Source organism: Hypomesus nipponensis, chromosome 18 (assembly GCF_054491055.1).
Source record: "Hypomesus nipponensis isolate SF chromosome 18, ASM5449105v1, whole genome shotgun sequence".
NCBI lineage: Eukaryota > Metazoa > Chordata > Actinopteri > Osmeriformes > Osmeridae > Hypomesus > Hypomesus nipponensis.
In genome coordinates this window covers 3,445,158-3,464,069 of record NC_140378.1, presented here as the reverse complement: position 1 = coordinate 3,464,069, position 18,912 = coordinate 3,445,158, and the positions used below count along the sequence as shown (strand labels likewise).

The window sequence follows — 18,912 nt, the reverse complement described above, 5'->3', positions numbered from 1 at the left end:
TGACAAGACTTTAAATGTATTTCAATGTATTAAACTCATTGATTGAAATGGACTCTTCTCAATGCAAAATAAGGCAACTGAAGTTGTACAACATCTATGTCAATACAAAAACAGACAAACCCCCAACAATTCTATTCACCAAGACAGTGCTCAGATGTCTGTGGATGGTCTGAGGAGGAGACCTACCTGCTCCTTGATGGTCTGCAGCTCGTGGATCTCCCTCTGCACCAGCATCTGCTCCTTCTCCCTGTGCAGCTTCAGCTCCATCCTCTCCCTCTCCAACTCCTCCTGCAGACGGAGCTGCCTCAGCTTCTCCAGTTCCACCCGCTCCCGCTCCATCTGCAGCAGCTGTTCCTGCTGCCGGTGCAGGCGTTCCTCCTCTGTCTCCCCTTCAGGGTGAGCCAGCCCCCCCGGGAGGCCGCCTGAGGTCGGGGCAGGGTGTGGGGGTGGCTGGGGGTAGCCTTGGGCGGGCTGGGTGTGGCTGGTGATTGGAGTGTAACTGTGAGCGGATGGGGGTTGGTGTGGGGGAGGTTGGGACTGGAGTTGGCCACCCTGGGGCTGGGTAGGGGGCTGCTGGCCGGGGGGCTGCTGGCTTCCTGGCCCATGAGTGTGGAGGTGGGTCTGAGACAGGTTGATTGGCTGCTGTTGGGTCTCTGTTGGCTGAGTTGCAGGGACCTGGGCGTGGTCTGAAATGGCGGGCTGGGATGAGGGTGCGGTCATGGCTGATGATGTTGTTGACGGCGTTGCCTTCCCCAAGTACATAGGTGCATCCTGTACTGTGGTTACAGGGATCAGAGCAGGCATGCAAACTGGTGCTGCAGTAGTGGCTGCTGGGAAACGGCTGGGGGTTGGGTAGCGGAATGGAGCCTGACCTGAAAGCGGCATCCTTGGGTTGACAGGCATTCTGCTGAGGCTGGCCAAGGGCACAGGGGTCATATTAGCAGTGGGGAATGGGCGATAAACTCCTCTGAGGAGTGGACGCATCACAGAGGCTGGCTGGGTGGTGATTGGCAATGTAGATGCAATGGGCGTGTTGATGGTGGAGTAGATCATGCCATCAGAGGACCTTATGGCTGAAGGATACATGGCTCTAAGGCTAGCTTGCCGGGCATTGATCAAGTTTGTGAGGGCCTGGCTGTGGGAGATGGGCTTCCCATCCGGCCCGTACAGCATGTTGGGCCTCATTCCCGATAGACCCGAAGATATTCTGCTCCCTGGGCCCGACCCTCTTCCAACCGCAAACTGCATCAGCTCTGGGTTGCTAGCATAGCGGTCCATGGAGTTGAGGGCGGCACACATCCGGCTGATCTCCCTGGCAGTGGTGGCACTGTATTGAGCCAGATTCGACTCCTGGAAGTTGGCCAAGTCGCGGGGGGAGTATCCGTAATCAGAGCTGATGTTGGACAGGGAGTTGAACCTGCGTATGGGCATGCTCTGGGCGGTCACATCCCCTCCGTGTCGAAGGTCCGTGTAGGAGCCGTACTGCATGCCCAAGCCCATGAAGCCTCCCTCATAGGCATGCTTCATAGCTGTCAGATCCATGGCCAGTTCTCCAGTGGCCTGCAGGTGAGGGTCCATTTTAGAATGATAGGACTGCAGCCCAGGATCTGCCAGGTTGGTGTCAGACATGGAGGGCTGGAGCCTACCAGGAAAGGGCAGGGTGTAGCCCTTGCGGGCATCCATCATGGGGTACTCATGGTACTGCTGCTGGACCTCCTGGTCTGAGTCATAAGGATGGGAGAGAGGAGGCGCAGAGGGTGGTCGAGGTCCCAGGCTTTCCTCCTTCTCTTCCACATTGGTTTTCTGAGAAAAGGGACCCCCAACACAGCTACCACCAAATGGGAGATGGTAAACGACATCGCAGCAAGCTGACTGGTTCTCTGGCTTCATCTGGCCCGTCAGATCAACAACATCCTGCCCCTCTTCTGGCTTGACCAACTGGGTAACTGGCCCCATCTGTCCTGCCCCGGCTTCCATTTGCACCAGCATGGCATGGGGAGGCTTTCCCCCAGACAGGTTCACCACCCCTGCGGGGGTAGGCTTGCCCTTCAACTCCAGAGGACCTCCAGAGACATACAGGTCTGGGGCCACGGCTGGAGAAATGGCACTAACTACAGCTTGGGCATTGCTGGTCTGGCTGACCAACAGATCCTTCTTCAGTAGTGGCACCTGGCCAGGCATGCTGAACCGTGCCCCGCTGGAGACTTGTTGCATGTGGTGGTGTTGCTGGAGCTGCTGCTCTAGAAGCTCCTGCTGCTGCTGGAGCTTCTGCTGCTGCATCAGCAACTGATGCTGCTGGATGCTGAGGTCCTCGAGTCTGGCATCAATCTTGGGGATGGCCGGGTCTATGTGTTGGGGCTTGTTCTGGGACAGACACACGGCCATGCCCATGCCCTGGCCCAGGTCCACCCTGTTCTGGAGCGGGTCTCCGTACACCATGGGCTGCTTCGGCTGGGAGATGAACATGGAGGCGGCCACGGTGACGCTGACGGTGGTCGGGGTAGTGGAGGTCATAATGTGGGGGTGCTCCTGGGCATTCAGGTTCATGATGAGCGGCTGGACAATGGTGTGAGAGTGGCGGCTGGGGCTGCCCTCAGAACCCCCCTGGTACCTTCTCGACTCTGTGGCCAAGGAGGTGAGGTCCATCCCTTGGTCAGTCATGATGATAGGAGCCATCTTGGCGATTGTTCTCAGATCAACTACACTCCCCCCCTGGATCATCTGCCCCTGCTCCACCCTGGAGGTGCCTGGAACGGTGGAGATGCGGCAGAGGGATATGTTGTCCATGGACATGGAGCCTCGGCTGTAGGTGCTGGCAGTGGTGACCATGCTGGTCCCCACACTGACTTTCTCCACCCGCTGGGCATGATAAAAGGTGTGCTGGGGGGACTGGTGGTAGGGCGGGGTGTCTGGAGGGCTTGCGGCAGGAGAGTAGTCAAATGTGGAGTGTCTGCTGAACCTCGTGGGTGAGGACAGAGGGGAGGTGGCTGTGTTGACAGTCATTGGCCTAGCGGGGCTCCGGGGAGGGGAGTAGGGCACCTCCTGAGAAGATTGCTGTCTATAGAGTCGTGGAGAGACAGACCTGTTTGGTGTCTGGGTTCCTTGGGCCATCACTGGAGAGGTGGATCCCGATCCGGATGACTGCACCTCCATGCCAGAGTTCAGGGTCTGGGTGGAGAACTCAACGGTGTGCCTCCTGGAGGGTGAGCGTGTAGGACTGGTAGGAGGCGAAGGGGAAAGGGGAGGGCTGGAACTCCGGTAGTAAGAATGCGTCTTATGAGACCGTGGCTCGATAACACGCTCTGAGGAAGTGGAGGTATCTCTGGCCTGGACGCCCCTGTTGTCTCCTGCTCTTTTGGTGACCACCTCCCTCTGGCTGTAGGCCTGGGTGATCTCTGCTATTTTGCTGCAGACGTTGGAGACAGTAGTGGTGGATGTGGCAGGGCCCCCAGTGTGCCTGCCATACATGGTTGACTGGGTAGTGGTCATGGTGTGGCTCGTACTGGTCTGGGATATTGTCACTGCATCCCTGGCATAGACGCCATAGGCTGCTATGGTTGTGGCAGCCACCACTGGGGTGATGCCATTTTTACCAGTCTGGCTCTTTATCTTGTCTTTGGAGTAGTGCTGGGTCACCTTGACGTCAGGGATCCGGCCAGCGGTTTCAGAGAAGGAAACGGGAGCAGAAACCTGGGTGGGACTTGTACCGGGAGTCAGGAGAGCATTGCTCTGCTCCAGGAGCTTGGCGAAGGCAGATCCTGTGTCGAGCAGCTGTTTTTCTGGACCGGCACTGCCCTCCAGGCCCTCCATGTCAATCTCCACTTGCTCGTCCGTTTCCTGCTGCATCTTGGTGATGCTCTGAGACGTCTGGCGGATCTCCTCGTAGATGTCCGTCTCCGCCGCCACGTTGTCGTAGCCGCTCTGTGTCTGGTCGTACTCAAACTCCTCTTCGTAGTCCTGGCCGTTCACGTCCTCCTCGTAGTACTGCCCTTGCCTGCCGTGCTGCTGCTGCTGTTGCTTCTGCTGCTTCTGAAGGATTTCGGCTTTCCGCATCATCTCTTCATACACTTCCTCTGCACTTTTAAGAGGCTTGGATGAAGAGGAGGATGAGGGGGCAGTGGTGGTGGTAGTGGAGGAGGATTTCTCCGTGGGGGAGTAGAGAGACATGAACGTGGGAAGGTTGTACTCGCTCCCTGACTTGTATAGTTTTGATTCGTAGCCTTCGGCCTCAGAGTCCAGGCTCTGGGGGGAGTACTCAGAGGCTGAGGAGCGGTGCAGCTCCTCCATCTCTGCCGCCTGTCTCAACTCCTCCGTGGGCGAGGCGTCCTCGATGGGGGAGAGGTTGCTCGGGGGAGTCTTGGACCTCTCACGACGCCTCTGGGCCCTCAGCTCCTCCTTGTCTCTCTTGGTCTTCCTGGCGGTGCTGCGGATCCTGTGCTGCTCCACCTCCCTCATCTTCTCCTGCTCCCGTAGAAGCTCCTCCTCCTCCCTCAGCTCGTCCTCCTCAGAGGAGTCCTCAATGGTGGGGAGGAGGGGCCCGTGAGAGCGGTGCCGGGCCTTCCTCTGCTGCTTGGCCTCCTCCAGCCTCTGCCTGCGGCTGGGGCTGCTGTCGCTGTCCTCTTCCATGGAGGAGATTGAGGTAGGGGACTGTCCCGAGGTGTAGCTTGAGGTGGTGGGCGGCAGAGTGGAGGAGTAGTCGCCCCTGGAGCGTTCCTCAGGAGACCCCGTCAGGCTCTCCATCTCCAGTTCGGGCTCGCGGTCCAGACTGAGGTCATTCTCACTGTTCAGCTCCATGTCACGGCTGTAGCTGCTCGTGTTGTTGAGCTCGATAGTCTTGAAACGACGCAGGCCACCCTGTGAGGCCATCAGGTCCTCCTCGCCTTCCTCTGCTGAGCCTTTATACACGTCTGAGGAACTCTTGGTCTCTTCTTCGAAGCTGCTCGAGTGGTGGGTGAGTCGACGCTTTTCCTTGGCCGAGTCAGACAGGTGCTTGTGGTGGCTCTTCTTGGGTTTCTGGTAACCATAGCCTTCATCCTCTTCATCTTCTGCCTCCACCATCTCATCCTCTTCCTCCTCCTCCTCATTGTCCTCGTCTGCGCTCATCTCCATGATTTGCCTCCTCATGAACTCCTCATCGGTCATCTCCGCAGGCTCCGGAGGAGGAGCCGCTTTCTTCTCCTCCTTCGCCTTGGCCTCCTTCCTGTGCTCCCGTTTGGTTTCCCAGTCTCCTCCTCCGTCCTCCTCCTCCTCTAAGATGTCCTCCAACTCCTCGTCTGAGTCGTAGGACTCCGGGGTGATGGACAGGGAGCGTGGCCGGTCCCGGTCTCGGTGGTGCCTCCCACGGCTTCGCTCCCTCTCCTCGGGCGGCAGAGCCTTGGACTCCAGAAGGGGCCTCATGGAGCTCTCCAGCTTGGTGATCTCTGAGGGGCTGGGGGGGCTGGCGCTGATCCCTCTCTCGCTCAGCTTCATCTCCTCCTCCTGAATGAGGCCGGTGATCTCACTGTGGGAGCTGGAGATGCCGTCGGAGGAGTAGCCCGTGTCGCTTAGACTCTGGGGACTTCGTGACAGGTCATGAGTACTGTTGTTCTTTGTATCCTACAGGATAAGAGAGAGAACAAGGTAAAAAGAAGTGGACAGCAATCGAACAATGATGAATTTATAGTCAAAATATGGAAGCGGTGCACACGATGCACTTTATTTATTTTTTCGTATCGAGCTAGCGATATAATATGGAATATGCTCAACTGTCAATTCAAGGCTAACAAAATGATTGTGGATGCTAATGTTATATGGTACTCTAGCTCACTGCACATAATTTATATTCATATCAGGTCTAATTTAATACCACTAGGGCTTTGATGGTTTGGCATATTCATACGGTGCCACTTAACACATTGTATTTCAAGAGGGTTGATGGATAGTGTTGAGAAGGAGTAAGAAAAAAACACATTCATTCTCTCTTTCTAAACTAAATCTATCTAATGGCTAGGCGTTCAAACCCTAAGCATTATGCTGTAAGAATCAATACTAAGGTCCAATATAACTTAATAACCTTAAAGGGAAGTTTCACCCAAATGACAAAATGGGGTGTTTCCTTACCTTGAAAGCAACCTTTAGACAAAGGGGAGGACAGAGAGGAGACAGCAATACAAATCAGTCTACTCCAAGTCATTGAGCTTTCAAAGTCAGATGATAAAATAATTGGAATAAGTAAAACATGCTTTTTGAGGGCGGGGGAATTGAGGGGAATGATGCATTTTGTGATTTGGGTGAACTATCCCTTTAAGGTAAGTGCTTCATACCAGAATGTTACTGTGGATGTGGGCAAGACTGGTAAAAGAGTATCTTACATCATAATGTCTGGACTTCTTGATGTCCTTGATGATCTGCTCTCCCTTCTTCTGAGAAGACTTGGGTTCTGTGGCAGGGATCTTCTGGATCTCCCCTTCCGTGTCCTGCTTTGGCATGGTGGTCTCCTCTGGGTCCTTGGCTGGTTTCTTGTCCTCAGGGGCCGGTGGAAGGCTGGGCTGGGTGGTGGGCTGCCCAGGGGCCTTGGCTTCTTCTGGTGGTTTGGCTGCAGTGGGGCCAAAGGCTCCCATCCCTGGCCCCGTCTGGGCCTTCTGCTGCTGGGGCTGCATGCCCCTGGGCCCCTGCTGACTGATGCCTTTCTGCTGAGCCGGCTGCTGACTTGCCGGTGCCTGGTGGCGGGGGGATCCTATTGGCTGGTGCTTTGGAGACGGGTGAGGAACAGGAAGGGGTGCGTCTCCCAGGCTTCCTGACATCAGCCGCTGGGTCTGGCAGTTCAAACATAGCCACTCCTTCTTCTGTAAAACACAAACAACTGGTCACACATATATGACCAGTATATATACAGCCCCAGGTAAAATGACTATCTCTACTAACTACTTGAAGGCTTTATGCAAACAATAACGATACTAATCCATGTTTTTTAAGAGAGATCAGAGAGATCAGAAAGTGTGGAGAGACACAAAAATGGTGGGTGAGTTACATGGAGAAAGCCCCTGTATTGGCTCGCTTGTATATCTCTGATGGTGCTCGAAGAAATCAGAAGAGAGACTACATTTTCTGGCCCACTCCTCAGCGCTACATAAGTCACTCTGAGCCAGACTAGGACTGACGGTCCACTGGGCTCTATGATGACGCATACTCTTGGCCCCAAAAAATGATTAGATTATTAATTAGTTTGATTAGTTGATATTAACACATTTATTAATAACTCAACTTCCTCACAACACGAATCTAGCATATACTTTTTGTTCATGTAAGGACTACGTCTCAATCCTTCAATACTGCACCCAAAGTCATGGAGATATCACATCATTTGAGGAGAAATTGAGAAATGAAATGGGACTGCAGTCTTAATCGATGCCAGTGCAGGAGGTTTTAGCCTCTGTAGAGCGGGGTAGCTACACCACTGCGCCTTGTGTGTGTGAGACAGTGTGAGAGAGTTTGCGTGACTCAACCGGGTCTCTGTGCCACGATAATTATCAGCGTTGGCGCTCATACGTCCTATCTGGAAATTAGATTTTCAAAGGCACCTGTCAGGATTGCTGCTGGGCTGACGCACATCACGGAAAGGCCAAGTGTTGATGAGACGATAGACTTTTTTTTTTTTTTTTACTTTTAGGTTATGTCGGCCCTCTATTCTTCCTTGGTGATGGATCCTACTGAGTTTCTGTGTTCACCTTTCGGCGTAACTTATGTTTCCCTTGCGGGCACAGGCAACAATACTAGTCTTTGTAATTAAATGTCACATAGATGGGTGGATGAGTAGCTTTTAGCAGCTTCCCCAGTTTCAGTTCACTGGACTGAGACATTGCACGGAGATGGTTTTACACGTATAGCGTCATCCTCTATCGGCAACATGGTCATTGAGCAGAACGAGGCCCCTCCGAATTATAAAGAAAGGAGAGGAACGATTCCACTTCATTAAGATGCATCAAATCGTGGTACGGATTCCAATCCAGCTGGCAGCCATCTTGAGTTGACTTTTTTTTTTTGTGGAGTGGGGAAAGAGAAAGCAACTATCACATCGTAAACATCAACGGGGGACAGGTTTTTTTCCCCCTTCTATTTTTTCATTTGAGATCAAATGAGTTATTGACAAACACATAAAAGCTCTTCTGAATGGGCTGCCAAACTGCTTACTGGTTTATTTCAAGTACTTTGTGCTTTCTCTCTCTGTCCCTCTCTCTTCATCTCTCTCTCTCTCTCTCCCTGTCTATCTCTCCTCTCTCCGCTCTGTCTCTCTTCCTTCATCTCTCTGTATCCTTCTCTTACCCCCCCCCACACCCCCACCAAGCTTAATTGACAAAACCACAAATCAAGCTGGTAGACACAGCCTGACTAGAGTTCCCCCTCAGAAAGCTGCTACCGGCCACATTATCTGGAGCGAGATGTGAAATCCCTCTCATCTCAACACGGCTTCACCGCACACACCCTGCAGCCCTGCGGACAAGAGCCGTACCCTTCCACACGCCATCAAAGTCCCTCATGGTGTGTACACAATACTCCTGCCTCCCTTCCACATAACCCAGACACCTAAACAGGGAGCCTTTCTGTACGTCCTCTCTCGCAGGGCTCAATACCAGTCAGCACACCATTCAACGCACAGAGAACCCACTCCCTCTCTTCTTCTCTCATGCCTCCTTTCTCGAGACGGAACAGTGAAGCCAACATCTGCATCCATACGGCCCACTCCACTCATATCCCCCCTCCCTCTGAAGTGTGTGTGTGTGTGTGTGTTAAGAACGCTATTTTTACCCATGCTTCATTGTTCTGCTCTGGCGCACACTTCCCCGACACAAATATGGACTGCTTCAGGCAGCACTCCACTACACACACACACACACACACACACACACACACACACACACACACACACACACGTACTGTACACATACAGTACTACAAGATGGAGTGACACGCTATAGAACCAAGACACCAGTGAGGAAGAGGCTGAGTAGCAAAAAAAAAAAAAGGAGGAAGGTTTTATAATAGGAGGGGGTTAGGAAGGAGAAAGGGGGAAATAGAGCAAGGGAGATGGGGCGATAAAAGAAGGACGAGAAAGAAGAGAACTGACGAAGGGGAAGAAATGAAAAGATCTATGAAGAAGAGCAGGAGAGAGGGAGGGAGAGATTACGCTGAGGACGAGTGGGAGCGTGAGGAAATAAATCGAATGAAAAATGACAAATCTGGACTTGATAACAGACTGCATGTGTGGGGCCTATTAGCTCTGTCCATGGTGCTGAAGCTGCCTGGCATGGTGTCTCTGCTGACGTACCGCAGTTGAACCTACAAGGTACTGTGCTCCATCGCCTCATTCACACAGAACCAACCCTTTGCTGTAAATCAGCCTTCAGTGTCAGAGCGACAGCGATCCCTCCCACCCCCCTCCTCGCATACACACACACAAACACACACACACACACATAAACACACACACAAACATCGTCAGGATCATGACGAGGATGACTTCCACCCCAAGTGACCCTATCAAAGCAGAGTGAGTTATTATGCCGAGGTTCAATGCTAGACTTTGGTCCTCAATAACCTCCACGCACACACACACACACAAACACACATTTACCACATGCATACTGTAGATACACACAGACACACACAAACGCACATAGACGGTACACACATTCCCATACTGTTGTATGGAGCAACTCCTGCAGACAGGGCAGGAGAGGAGATGAGGGGAGGGAAGGACACAGGACTCTCTAAAGCGAGAGACCCTGAACAAGAACCAGGGAATGAACACTGATAAGAGGATGGAAGGTGAGACGGAGCTGACAAGAGAATGAGAGGACGAGAGAAGGAAAGAAGGACTGGAGGAGTGAGGGGGAGATTTTAGCAGGTAGCACTGACAGAACATGGAGAAGACTGACGAAGAGAGAGAGAGAGAGAGAGAGAGAGAGAGAGAGAGAGAGGGGGGGGGGGAGAGAGATGGAGAAAGGGGAACGATGAAGGGAAAGAGCAGATTAGACAGACTCAGTAATGACACTTAGAAGCAGCTGTGAGGTGGACACACCACACATTTGCCACTGGCCTGATAAAGCACACACACGCACACACACACGCACACACTCATTCGCTGAGGCTGCATGAGGCAGGGAAGGCAGTGTCCTCTCCAGCAGGTCCACGTGAGCAGCCCACAAGAAGAGGCAGGAATGCAGAGGGATTTATAGAATTTCCGAGACGGCGTGTAATTTAAATCCTGACAGAACAGGGAAAGGAGGGGTGAGGGGGTGGAACTGAGTGTGTGCGTGTGTGTGGGGTGGGTGAATGGTTGTTGATTGCCTGCCCCCCCCCCCACACACACGCACAGGGACAAACGGCTGGATTAGAAACAAAGGATTTCAGCCAACACTTTCTTCGCTCAATGGATCGACGGAGAGAGAGAGAGAGTGAGCCAGAATGCGAAAAGGAGTGAGTAAGAGGGAGAAGACAAAACGAGAAGGTGCAAGTCTTCCACTGCTGTTCGTACCGCCGCTAACTTGACTGTTCTCTCCCCGGTCACAGCTCAGTGGTTGGCGGTTATGCAACGTCAGGTTTAGCCTTCAACTCGTGGCTTCACAGACAGTGGCATTATCATGACAAAAGAGCTGTTTGACGACATAGCCTTCAGTCTGAGGGCATTAGGACCCTGGGGCTGTGGAGCAGGTATGGCTGGGGTGTCTGCCTGCTTACAGCCTGGCCTCTGATAAAGATCTATACTTTAGTTTCAACAGGCTGTGTGTCAGCGGGTGGAACAGGGGGGCGAGTGAGGGTGAGGAAGCAATGTGTCTGCCTGTCTGTCACACACCTACTCACACACACGCAGACACAACCAGACATGGGGACAGAAGGAAGCTGGGCGTGAAGGGGTCCCTGAGAGGGCAGCTTGGACTCGGGATCACAGCCACCGTCCCTCGCCGTCCCTCCACCCTGTCCATCGCTCCATTTCATCGTGCCTCCATTGTGGGGCTGGATGGGTGGCTGATGGTGGCGGGGCGTGCGGAGACAGGGCTGTAACCGGGCAGCTCCGGAATGGTCCGGGTCCGGCCTATCTCCCAGACACACATGTCTGGTATCAGAACCGCTGCTAATAGGATTAGAGTCTCATCGGGCCTGCTGGCCTCCATCGCTGCAGAGGGGTGGAGGGGAGGTGGAGGGGAGGAGGGAGGGGGAGAGGATGCGGAGGAGGAGGAGGAAGAGAGGGGAGGGAGGGAGGGAGTGTGTGGGGGGGTCTCTGAAGCCTTTCCAGTGTTCGGAGGTGTTGGTTGGCATTAATTAGCTTTAATCACTGCTCTGGTTTCCGATGAGTATGAAGAGTAGAAAGACGGAGGGAGGGATGGAAAGAGAGAGAGAGAGAGCAAGCGAGGGAAGGAGGATAGAAAAGAGAGCCGAGTGTGTGAGTTGAATATGTGAGTTTGTGAGCAGATTGAGCCCTTTGAAGTGTCAAAGTGCTGAAGTGTGCTGTTGGACTGCAGAGAGCAAAGAGTTCTGTGGGGCAACTGAGGAGAGCCCAATCACACAAACCCAATCTCCTCTGAAACTCTGATGCTAGCGAGGGGGAGACAGAGAGAAAGAGAGTGAGTGGGTGAGAGAGAGAGAGATAAAGAAAAAGGGGGGGGGCGTTGCAGGTATTTTAGAAAACTAGAGATAAAGGAAAGAAAGTAGCCTGCAGTTCAGAATGGGCTACACCCCCTTGTTGTTCCCCCTAGAGGAGGCTGTGAGAACTGAAGGTAATAATCCCCACCTCCACCTCATCATAAACCCATAACTCCACCGAAATAACGATGGCAGCAAAACAACATCAGGATATGTGTGTGTTTGTCAGAGTATGTGAGTGCACGTATACTGTTGACAGGCTTGGAGAGGCTGATTCAGCAGACTAAAACCCAAAAGCGGTAGATGGTGGCCCTCCGGTGTCACACACTAACACACGCCCACACTGTGTGCGTGACGTGGAGAGGTGACGCACGGGACACTGAAGGTCAGTCAACACTGACCCGTCCTGTCTGTCCCTCTCTCTCTCACACACACACACACACACACACGTACTCTTTCTATCTGCCTGTGTGTCTCCTCTCTGAGGAAATGTCTGGGAGGAAGGAACAGTTGTCACGGAGACAGAGCTGAGTCTTTCATCGTTCCATAAGCTTTAATCCATAATTTAATCCTACTAACAAACACACTGTCACAACAAACAACACCCTCTGTCAGGATACGACAAATAATCAAAAAACGCTCCACAAACATACACACATGCACGCACACGGAAAGAACAAACGATGGAAGATGCTTAGCTAGGGAAAGACTTGGAAGTGAGGAGAGGGACAGCAAGCCTGCTACTATCTACAAAACACGAGTGTGTGTAGGGTACGTGTGTGTATGTTTCACACCTGCAGTGAGATGTTTTATAGCGTTTGACGCCCCGTTCCCTCACGACATTGCCTCACACCGAGCGCTGAGCCTGTCAGCCAATCAGCTTGCCCTGCCAGAGCGCGCTCACACTGGGCCGGTGGAACTCGGTTTTAACTCAGGAAGACAAGGGGAGTCAGTCCACTGTGTGTGTGTATGTGTGTGATTCAGATATGTGCTTATGTGCATGCACCAGGGCGTGTGCGGGTCTGACTCAAATACGTGTGTGCACACACATGCGTGTGCGTGTGTGCGTGTGTAACATCTAATGGGCCATTCTACCAGAAACATATATTTTCAGTCCCAAAAATCTTGGGGAAAAATGTGTTTTATTTTTGGATCTGAACATGGATTCACATGGAGGACACATTGAACTGTTAGAATTGCCTGTTGTGCCATCTCAGCATGGTTTTAGACTCAAATAATATACATTAAAAAAAAAATACATCTGAAAACCTAATAACTGGTATATTCAAATACAGAAGAACTCAAATAAAATGGCCCTAATGCATACTATGCCCAGACAGTCCGTCAGTATAGTGGAGACTGTATGATCAAGCTTTTGATACAATCTATCAGTCCAGATGAAATGAACAAGGATTACATGTCACTTCTCATCCAGGACCGATCCTTCACCACGCACACAGACCCGGAACGAGTCCCTGCAAGCTCTCCCACTCACAGCCCCACTCTGAAGAAGAATATCTACATTCAACCTCAAACAGACGTGTTTCAAAATGGTATGCTGCATGTGCGTAGTGTGGCCGTGTCATGTCATTTCATCAAGCGATACGCGCGACGTATTCGATTAGATGACAAGGATTGAGGGAAAAGAGGACGTCATCCAGAGATTCTGTCTGCAGAGGTACAGGTAACAAGGAGCACGGATGTCTTCGGAGCGCCTTGCAACACAGCTGGAGCTCTGCTGCTGTCGCAGAGGTCATCTCTGGAGGGTTGGTCTGTGACGTTTCAGTCTGCGGGTCGCTTGTATGTCGCTCGTCTGTAGTTTGTGAGTGTATGTGTGAGGCTGGTTGAGGTTGAGGTGAGATGGTGTGCTGAAGAGAGATGAGGGGTTGGGTGACTGGGGGGCTGGGGGACTGGGGGACTGGGGGGCTGGGGGACTGGGGGGCTGGGGGACTGGGCTGGAGGGAGAAAGGGAGGATGGGAGGATGACTGAGAGTGGGATGGAGTGAGGCGGGGGAGAGACGTGAATCCCAACGGCAGCCGGACAGCGCTGTGCTTACGTAATCCAGCGGTGCCGCACTCGCGCCCACTCGTGCACACAGACACACACACACTCGAACGCGCACATCCTGGGTGATGTATTGGACAGAACAAAGTAAGTAGAGGTAGAAATAAGCCTCAGATGAAAGGCTATGGATCAGGCTGTGTAGGAGCAGGTCTGGCTGACCAGAAGAAGTCCCTCGGATCTGATGGGGGTACTCTTGGTCTAACACACCTGTGACACGCCCATTGGAGGAGGAGCTTAGTTAAGGTGATTACAGTTTTTTTTTTTTGTACCTTGGTACAATTCTCAAAGAATAATTTGCACAGCAAACCTCCAAACCACTGGGCACTTGTTCGCAACAGATTTGAATATTGCATTATTTTAAACAAATTACAAATGTTTATCCCAATGAGTGGCATAATTACCAACTGAATACATCTTGTTGATTACAACTGATTAGGTTGTTTCTCAGTTTTACTCTCAAAAACATGCATGAATTATTTCATTAAGTCATCACATGCACAATACTACATTCTGCTTTCAGAATGTGTCAGGCTTATATTCTATCAATATATTTTCAGTAGTTTCCTTTTTTTGTTTATTGATGTATTTGTATTACATTGCACTATTTCAGTTCTCGGGTTACTGTGGTGCTAAACACAGTAACAAATTGTAAATAATGTATGGTTCATGTTTTGGCTACCCGAGGCTATTTCATTGTTATGATCAGTGACCTATGCACTTTTGTAAAGCTGTCTCTTGGAAGTCGCTTTGGATAAAAGCGTCTGCTAAATGAATAAATGTACATTGTTTGAAATGTGAGTGTAATGTGTAACATACAGTAAAACCTTGTGTTTTTGAAATCGGCATCTAAATAGTGTTCAATTTGGTGCACATTTGCATTGAGTTACTTTGACCCCAAAAACACATTTTAGTAACAGAAAACATTGAGGGCCTTATGTACGTACATTCGCAAACGTAGCGCTATTAGCGCAATGGCCAACCCTCAGATTGCGCAAGTTGTGATACTTCAGTTTACGTCGTATTTACGAAACATGCAAGTCATCGGGCAATCAGCGCCTTTCTCCGCCCACTATACCACACATTGCGAGCATTTAAACGCGCAATTGAATGGGCCTCCTTCTCTCTTTCTATCATGGATCAGCCACCAAAGTCGAAACAGCGATGACTGTTCGAAATGATCCTAATGCCAATATTTGTAATGTAGCAAGGAGTTTAACAACTGCTGGAATGGAATGTGAACGCTGAGTCGGAGATTTGATGTAATCTTTGATTTCTTCCAGTAACTTTAATATTGCATGACTGCTTAATCTGTAACGCGTAATGATTTAGTGTTCACTCAATTCAAAAAGTGTGATCTTGTGGCAAATATCCTTTGGCCTTTGTCTTCGTCTTGCTCGGGTTACGGCTGCCATTTCACCAGGAGGCATATGCGCATCCTGGTTTACGCCTGCTTTTAAAAAGCGTAGAATTTTCAATGCAAACTAGAGGAGTACTTTTGTACACAGACGTGGTATTGAAAGTTCCGTCAGAGGTATACAGGCATCCGTCCGCTCCCATCAGGAGTCGAACTCACCACCCCTGACTTCTCAAGCGCCACCACTACCAACTACGCCAATAAAAAGCTAGCGATTCTGACGCGGGTGGCCTGTTAGTTACTTGAAGAGTGAGTGTCACCACGCACCGGCTACATTTTCACAGGCGGTTTTTGTACATACCGCGCAATTCATAATTAGGCGCACTTAACGCATCCCCTCCCATCTTTTTATGGGAAACTCCCACTTTCCCCTTGACCCTCCCGTGAATGCATATGCATGACACAAAAAGCGCAATTTGCCATTTTCAGTTTCCGCGACAGGCAGTCTGCGCTTTTACCTCAGTGCGCCATGTTTGTACATACCTCGCCATGCTTTTACGTGCAAATTGCGAAACAAATACGCCTGAAGTGGGCGCAAAAGCTTTAGTATATGAGGCCCTCGGTGTCACTGAAAAATAGGACAAGACTGAAATGTGGATCTAAGGAACAGTTCCATGGTCCTCTACCATACTGATAAAACATCTAAACATTTTGACCACCGTTGTTTACACAATGCAAAGAAACTTTTCATTTTGAGGGCATTCACTTTTTTATATGAGACAATAACTTTGTTTTGAAGCATGAATCAAATGTTTTGGGTATGGTGTACTGTACCATATAGGCTGTTTTGACAAATGCACCAAAGAGCTTTGAGAATGTTATTGCTGTTTCAAGAAATGAACCAAAGCAATTGAGAAAAACTCTAACAGTGAGTATGTCTACCTGCTCACCCTTGCCACTTGGCCTCTACCCAGCTGCAGCCAATCCAAGGAGGATAGAACTCCCCTTAAGAATCCACAGCTCTCTCTACTGGCAGGGGAGAGGAGGGGAGGGAACAAGGAAGATTGGAGGGCAGCGTTGTATGGACCGAAAAGACGGAATACCGGACCCCAAAGAGAAGCCAGCATTCACAAGGCAGCATTCACAAGGGAGGCAGTGGAGAGGCACACTGTCTAACCCTCTCCCTCTCTCTCTCTCTCTCTCTCTCTCTCTCTCTCTCTCTCTCTCTCTCTCTCTCTCTCTCTCTCTCTCTCTCTCTCTCTCTCTCTCTCTCTCTCTCTCTCTCTCTCTCTCTCTCTCTCTCTCTCTCTCTCTCTCTCTCTCTCTCTCTCTCTCTCTCTCTCTCTCTCTCTCTCTCTCTCTCTCTTCATCTTTATCTCCATCTCCATATCCATCTCCCTCCCTTTCTGTCTATCCAGGGTGGCTACAAAGCAAAGAGCAAGATGACTAGGATTCCTTCAGACCGGGAAGCGTTTCTACTTAAGTACCTTTTTCTCTCCCATGTCATTTCTTTCCACTTTGTCAAAAGAGAAGCCATTTTCTGTCATAAATACATGGCTGCCTCTCTGGTTGTCTGTTGTATTGCCACACAGCTGATACCACACTCTGCTTCTACTAATGATCATATGAAACCCAACATCTCATATGTGAATGATGCGTGCATCCCCCCCCAGGCCCCCCCCCCCTCGCCCCCTACACGCATGATCACACACACAAACACGCACACACACACACGCCAGATGTCATCAGTCAGAGTGGAATGTGTATTTGTGTCGCCTTAGACCACAGATGTCAATCAATCAACCATACACGGATCACGTCCCTCAGTAATTCTGCGTGTGTTTGTGAGAGTGTGAGAGACAGAGAGAGAGAGAGAGAGAGAGAGAGAGAGAAAGAGAGAGAGAGAGAGAGAGAGAGAGAGAGAGCAAAAAAAAGACAGAAAAATCTACCCTCTCTACTTTTTCTGTGTGCCTCAATATTGACACTAGATTAGCCATACTGGAACAGAAATGGTCATACTAGACCAGGAATGGTCATACTAGACGTAGGGATATTGTACACTCTTCTCTCTGCATACACTTAACGTTAAACTCAACCACTGGACTTTAAGACTAACAGTAGATGCGACCTATCCACACATGCATGAACATACAAACGTAAACATGCATACCCATGCAAACACACTCAAGCATACACACCCATACACAAGCACACCTATGCACCAAGATGCGTATTGGAAGTATCTGTAAACAGACTTCACATATCACTGGACTCCAGCCTATCAAACCGAACTCCACGCTACTCCAGTCAATCAAAAAGGCACTAAGGACCACTTGTCACCCAATCAACGTTACGTGAGATTCCACACATCATAACCAACCCAGAGGCTGGAGATTAGTAGGGAGGAGCTGGTGTATTTCGTGGAGAGGGCATTCACTCTAATCCTCAGGAATATTGGCTACTACATGGTAGAATACAATATATAGTACACCATGGACAAACTGTAGACTGCATGTACACTTTCACGATATACTATGATGGTATACTATCCTTATATACTTTCCGGTCACTATACACCATCATTAAACACTATCACTGTGTACTAGAGCATGATTACACACTATGGTTATGTGCTATCACTCCACAGTTCTGACAGCTGTGAGGGGGTTTCCTGGGTTCAGACAGGATCTCGGGGCTGTTTAGTCCCAGAGCTGGTTGTGACGGGGCAGACCGAGCAGCCTAGCATTGTGTCAGGAGTCTCCCAGAGAAGAGATCTCCAGTCAATCCAGCAGACAATGACATGATGGCGCAGGAACAGTCACCAGACTGGTGGCCCTGTGTGCGTTGTATGTGTGCGTGTGTTGGCGTTTGTGTGCGCCCGTAATGCGTACGTGTATATGTGCGTTTGCATGTGTGTGTGTGTGTGTGTGTGTGCGTGCTGAATATAACCGCAGAAGAGGAGGGTTTCCCTGGGTCTCCCCTTCCCACCCCCCACCTCCATTTATCATCTCAACACAACTGGGTCTCTATCCATCTACCCCCTTTTCCTCCCTCAGTTTGTCTAAAATTAGACATTTATACATTGTTACCGCCTCTGTCAGTAATACTGTCGTGGCTGGGGGGTGGAAGTGTGACTGACTCTCTCTCTCTCTTTCTTTCTCTCTGTCTCTGTCTCTGTCTCTGTCTCTGTCTCTGTCTCTGTCTCTCTCTCTCTCTCTCTCTCTCTCTCTCTCTCTCTCTCTCTCTCTCTGTCTCCATGTCTTTTTCTCTTTGACACTCACTCCCTCTTTCCCTCTACCTACCTCTCTACTTCCCTTTCTACCGCTCTCAGTCCCTCTTCTCCCTCCCTCCCTCCCTCCCTCCCTCCCTCCCTCCCTCCCTCCCTCCCTCCCTCCCTCCCTCCCTCCCTCCCTCTTTCTCTCTCTACCCCTCCCTCTACACCTCTCTCCCTCCCTCTCTCTCTTCCTTTTCCTCTCCCCCTCTCTCTCTTCCTCCTCCCTTCGACTCTCCCTCCCTCTCTCCCCTCTCCCTTCCTACCTCCTTCCCTCTCTCCCTCCTTCCTCTACTGCACACTAGAGTCAGGAGGCAGCAGCACAGCTTTGGCATACCAACCAGGCTCTGCACAGTACTGAGGCGGATACAGCTGGATTATTCTAGTTCTCCTTCTCATGCTCAATTCTTCCCTCTTCTCCGATCTCTCTCTCTCTCCTCTCTCTCCCTCTCTCTCCCCTCTCTCTCCTCTCTCTCTCTCTCTCTCTCTCTCTCTCTCTCTCTCTCTCTCTCTCTCTCTCTCTCTCTCTCTCTCTCTCTCTCTCTCTCTCTCTCTCTCTCTCTCTCTCTCTCTGGGGCACAGACTCTGTGTGCACAGACGAGT

The 18,912-nt window shown here is 50.8% G+C and overlaps 1 protein-coding gene across 1 annotated transcript in view; it reads right to left on the bottom strand.

Moving 5' to 3' along the window:
• bsna (bassoon presynaptic cytomatrix protein a) overlaps nucleotides 1-18,912 on the bottom strand; it is a 64,025-nt gene that overhangs the window by 17,744 nt on the left and 27,369 nt on the right. Inside the window, exons 4-5 of the mRNA XM_084681341.1 lie at nucleotides 6,351-6,824; nucleotides 187-5,595 (exon numbers count right to left, since the gene is read on the bottom strand). Of these exons, the coding sequence (XP_084537467.1) occupies nucleotides 187-5,595; nucleotides 6,351-6,824 (5,883 nt within the window). The remainder of the gene's footprint in view (nucleotides 1-186; nucleotides 5,596-6,350; nucleotides 6,825-18,912) is intronic.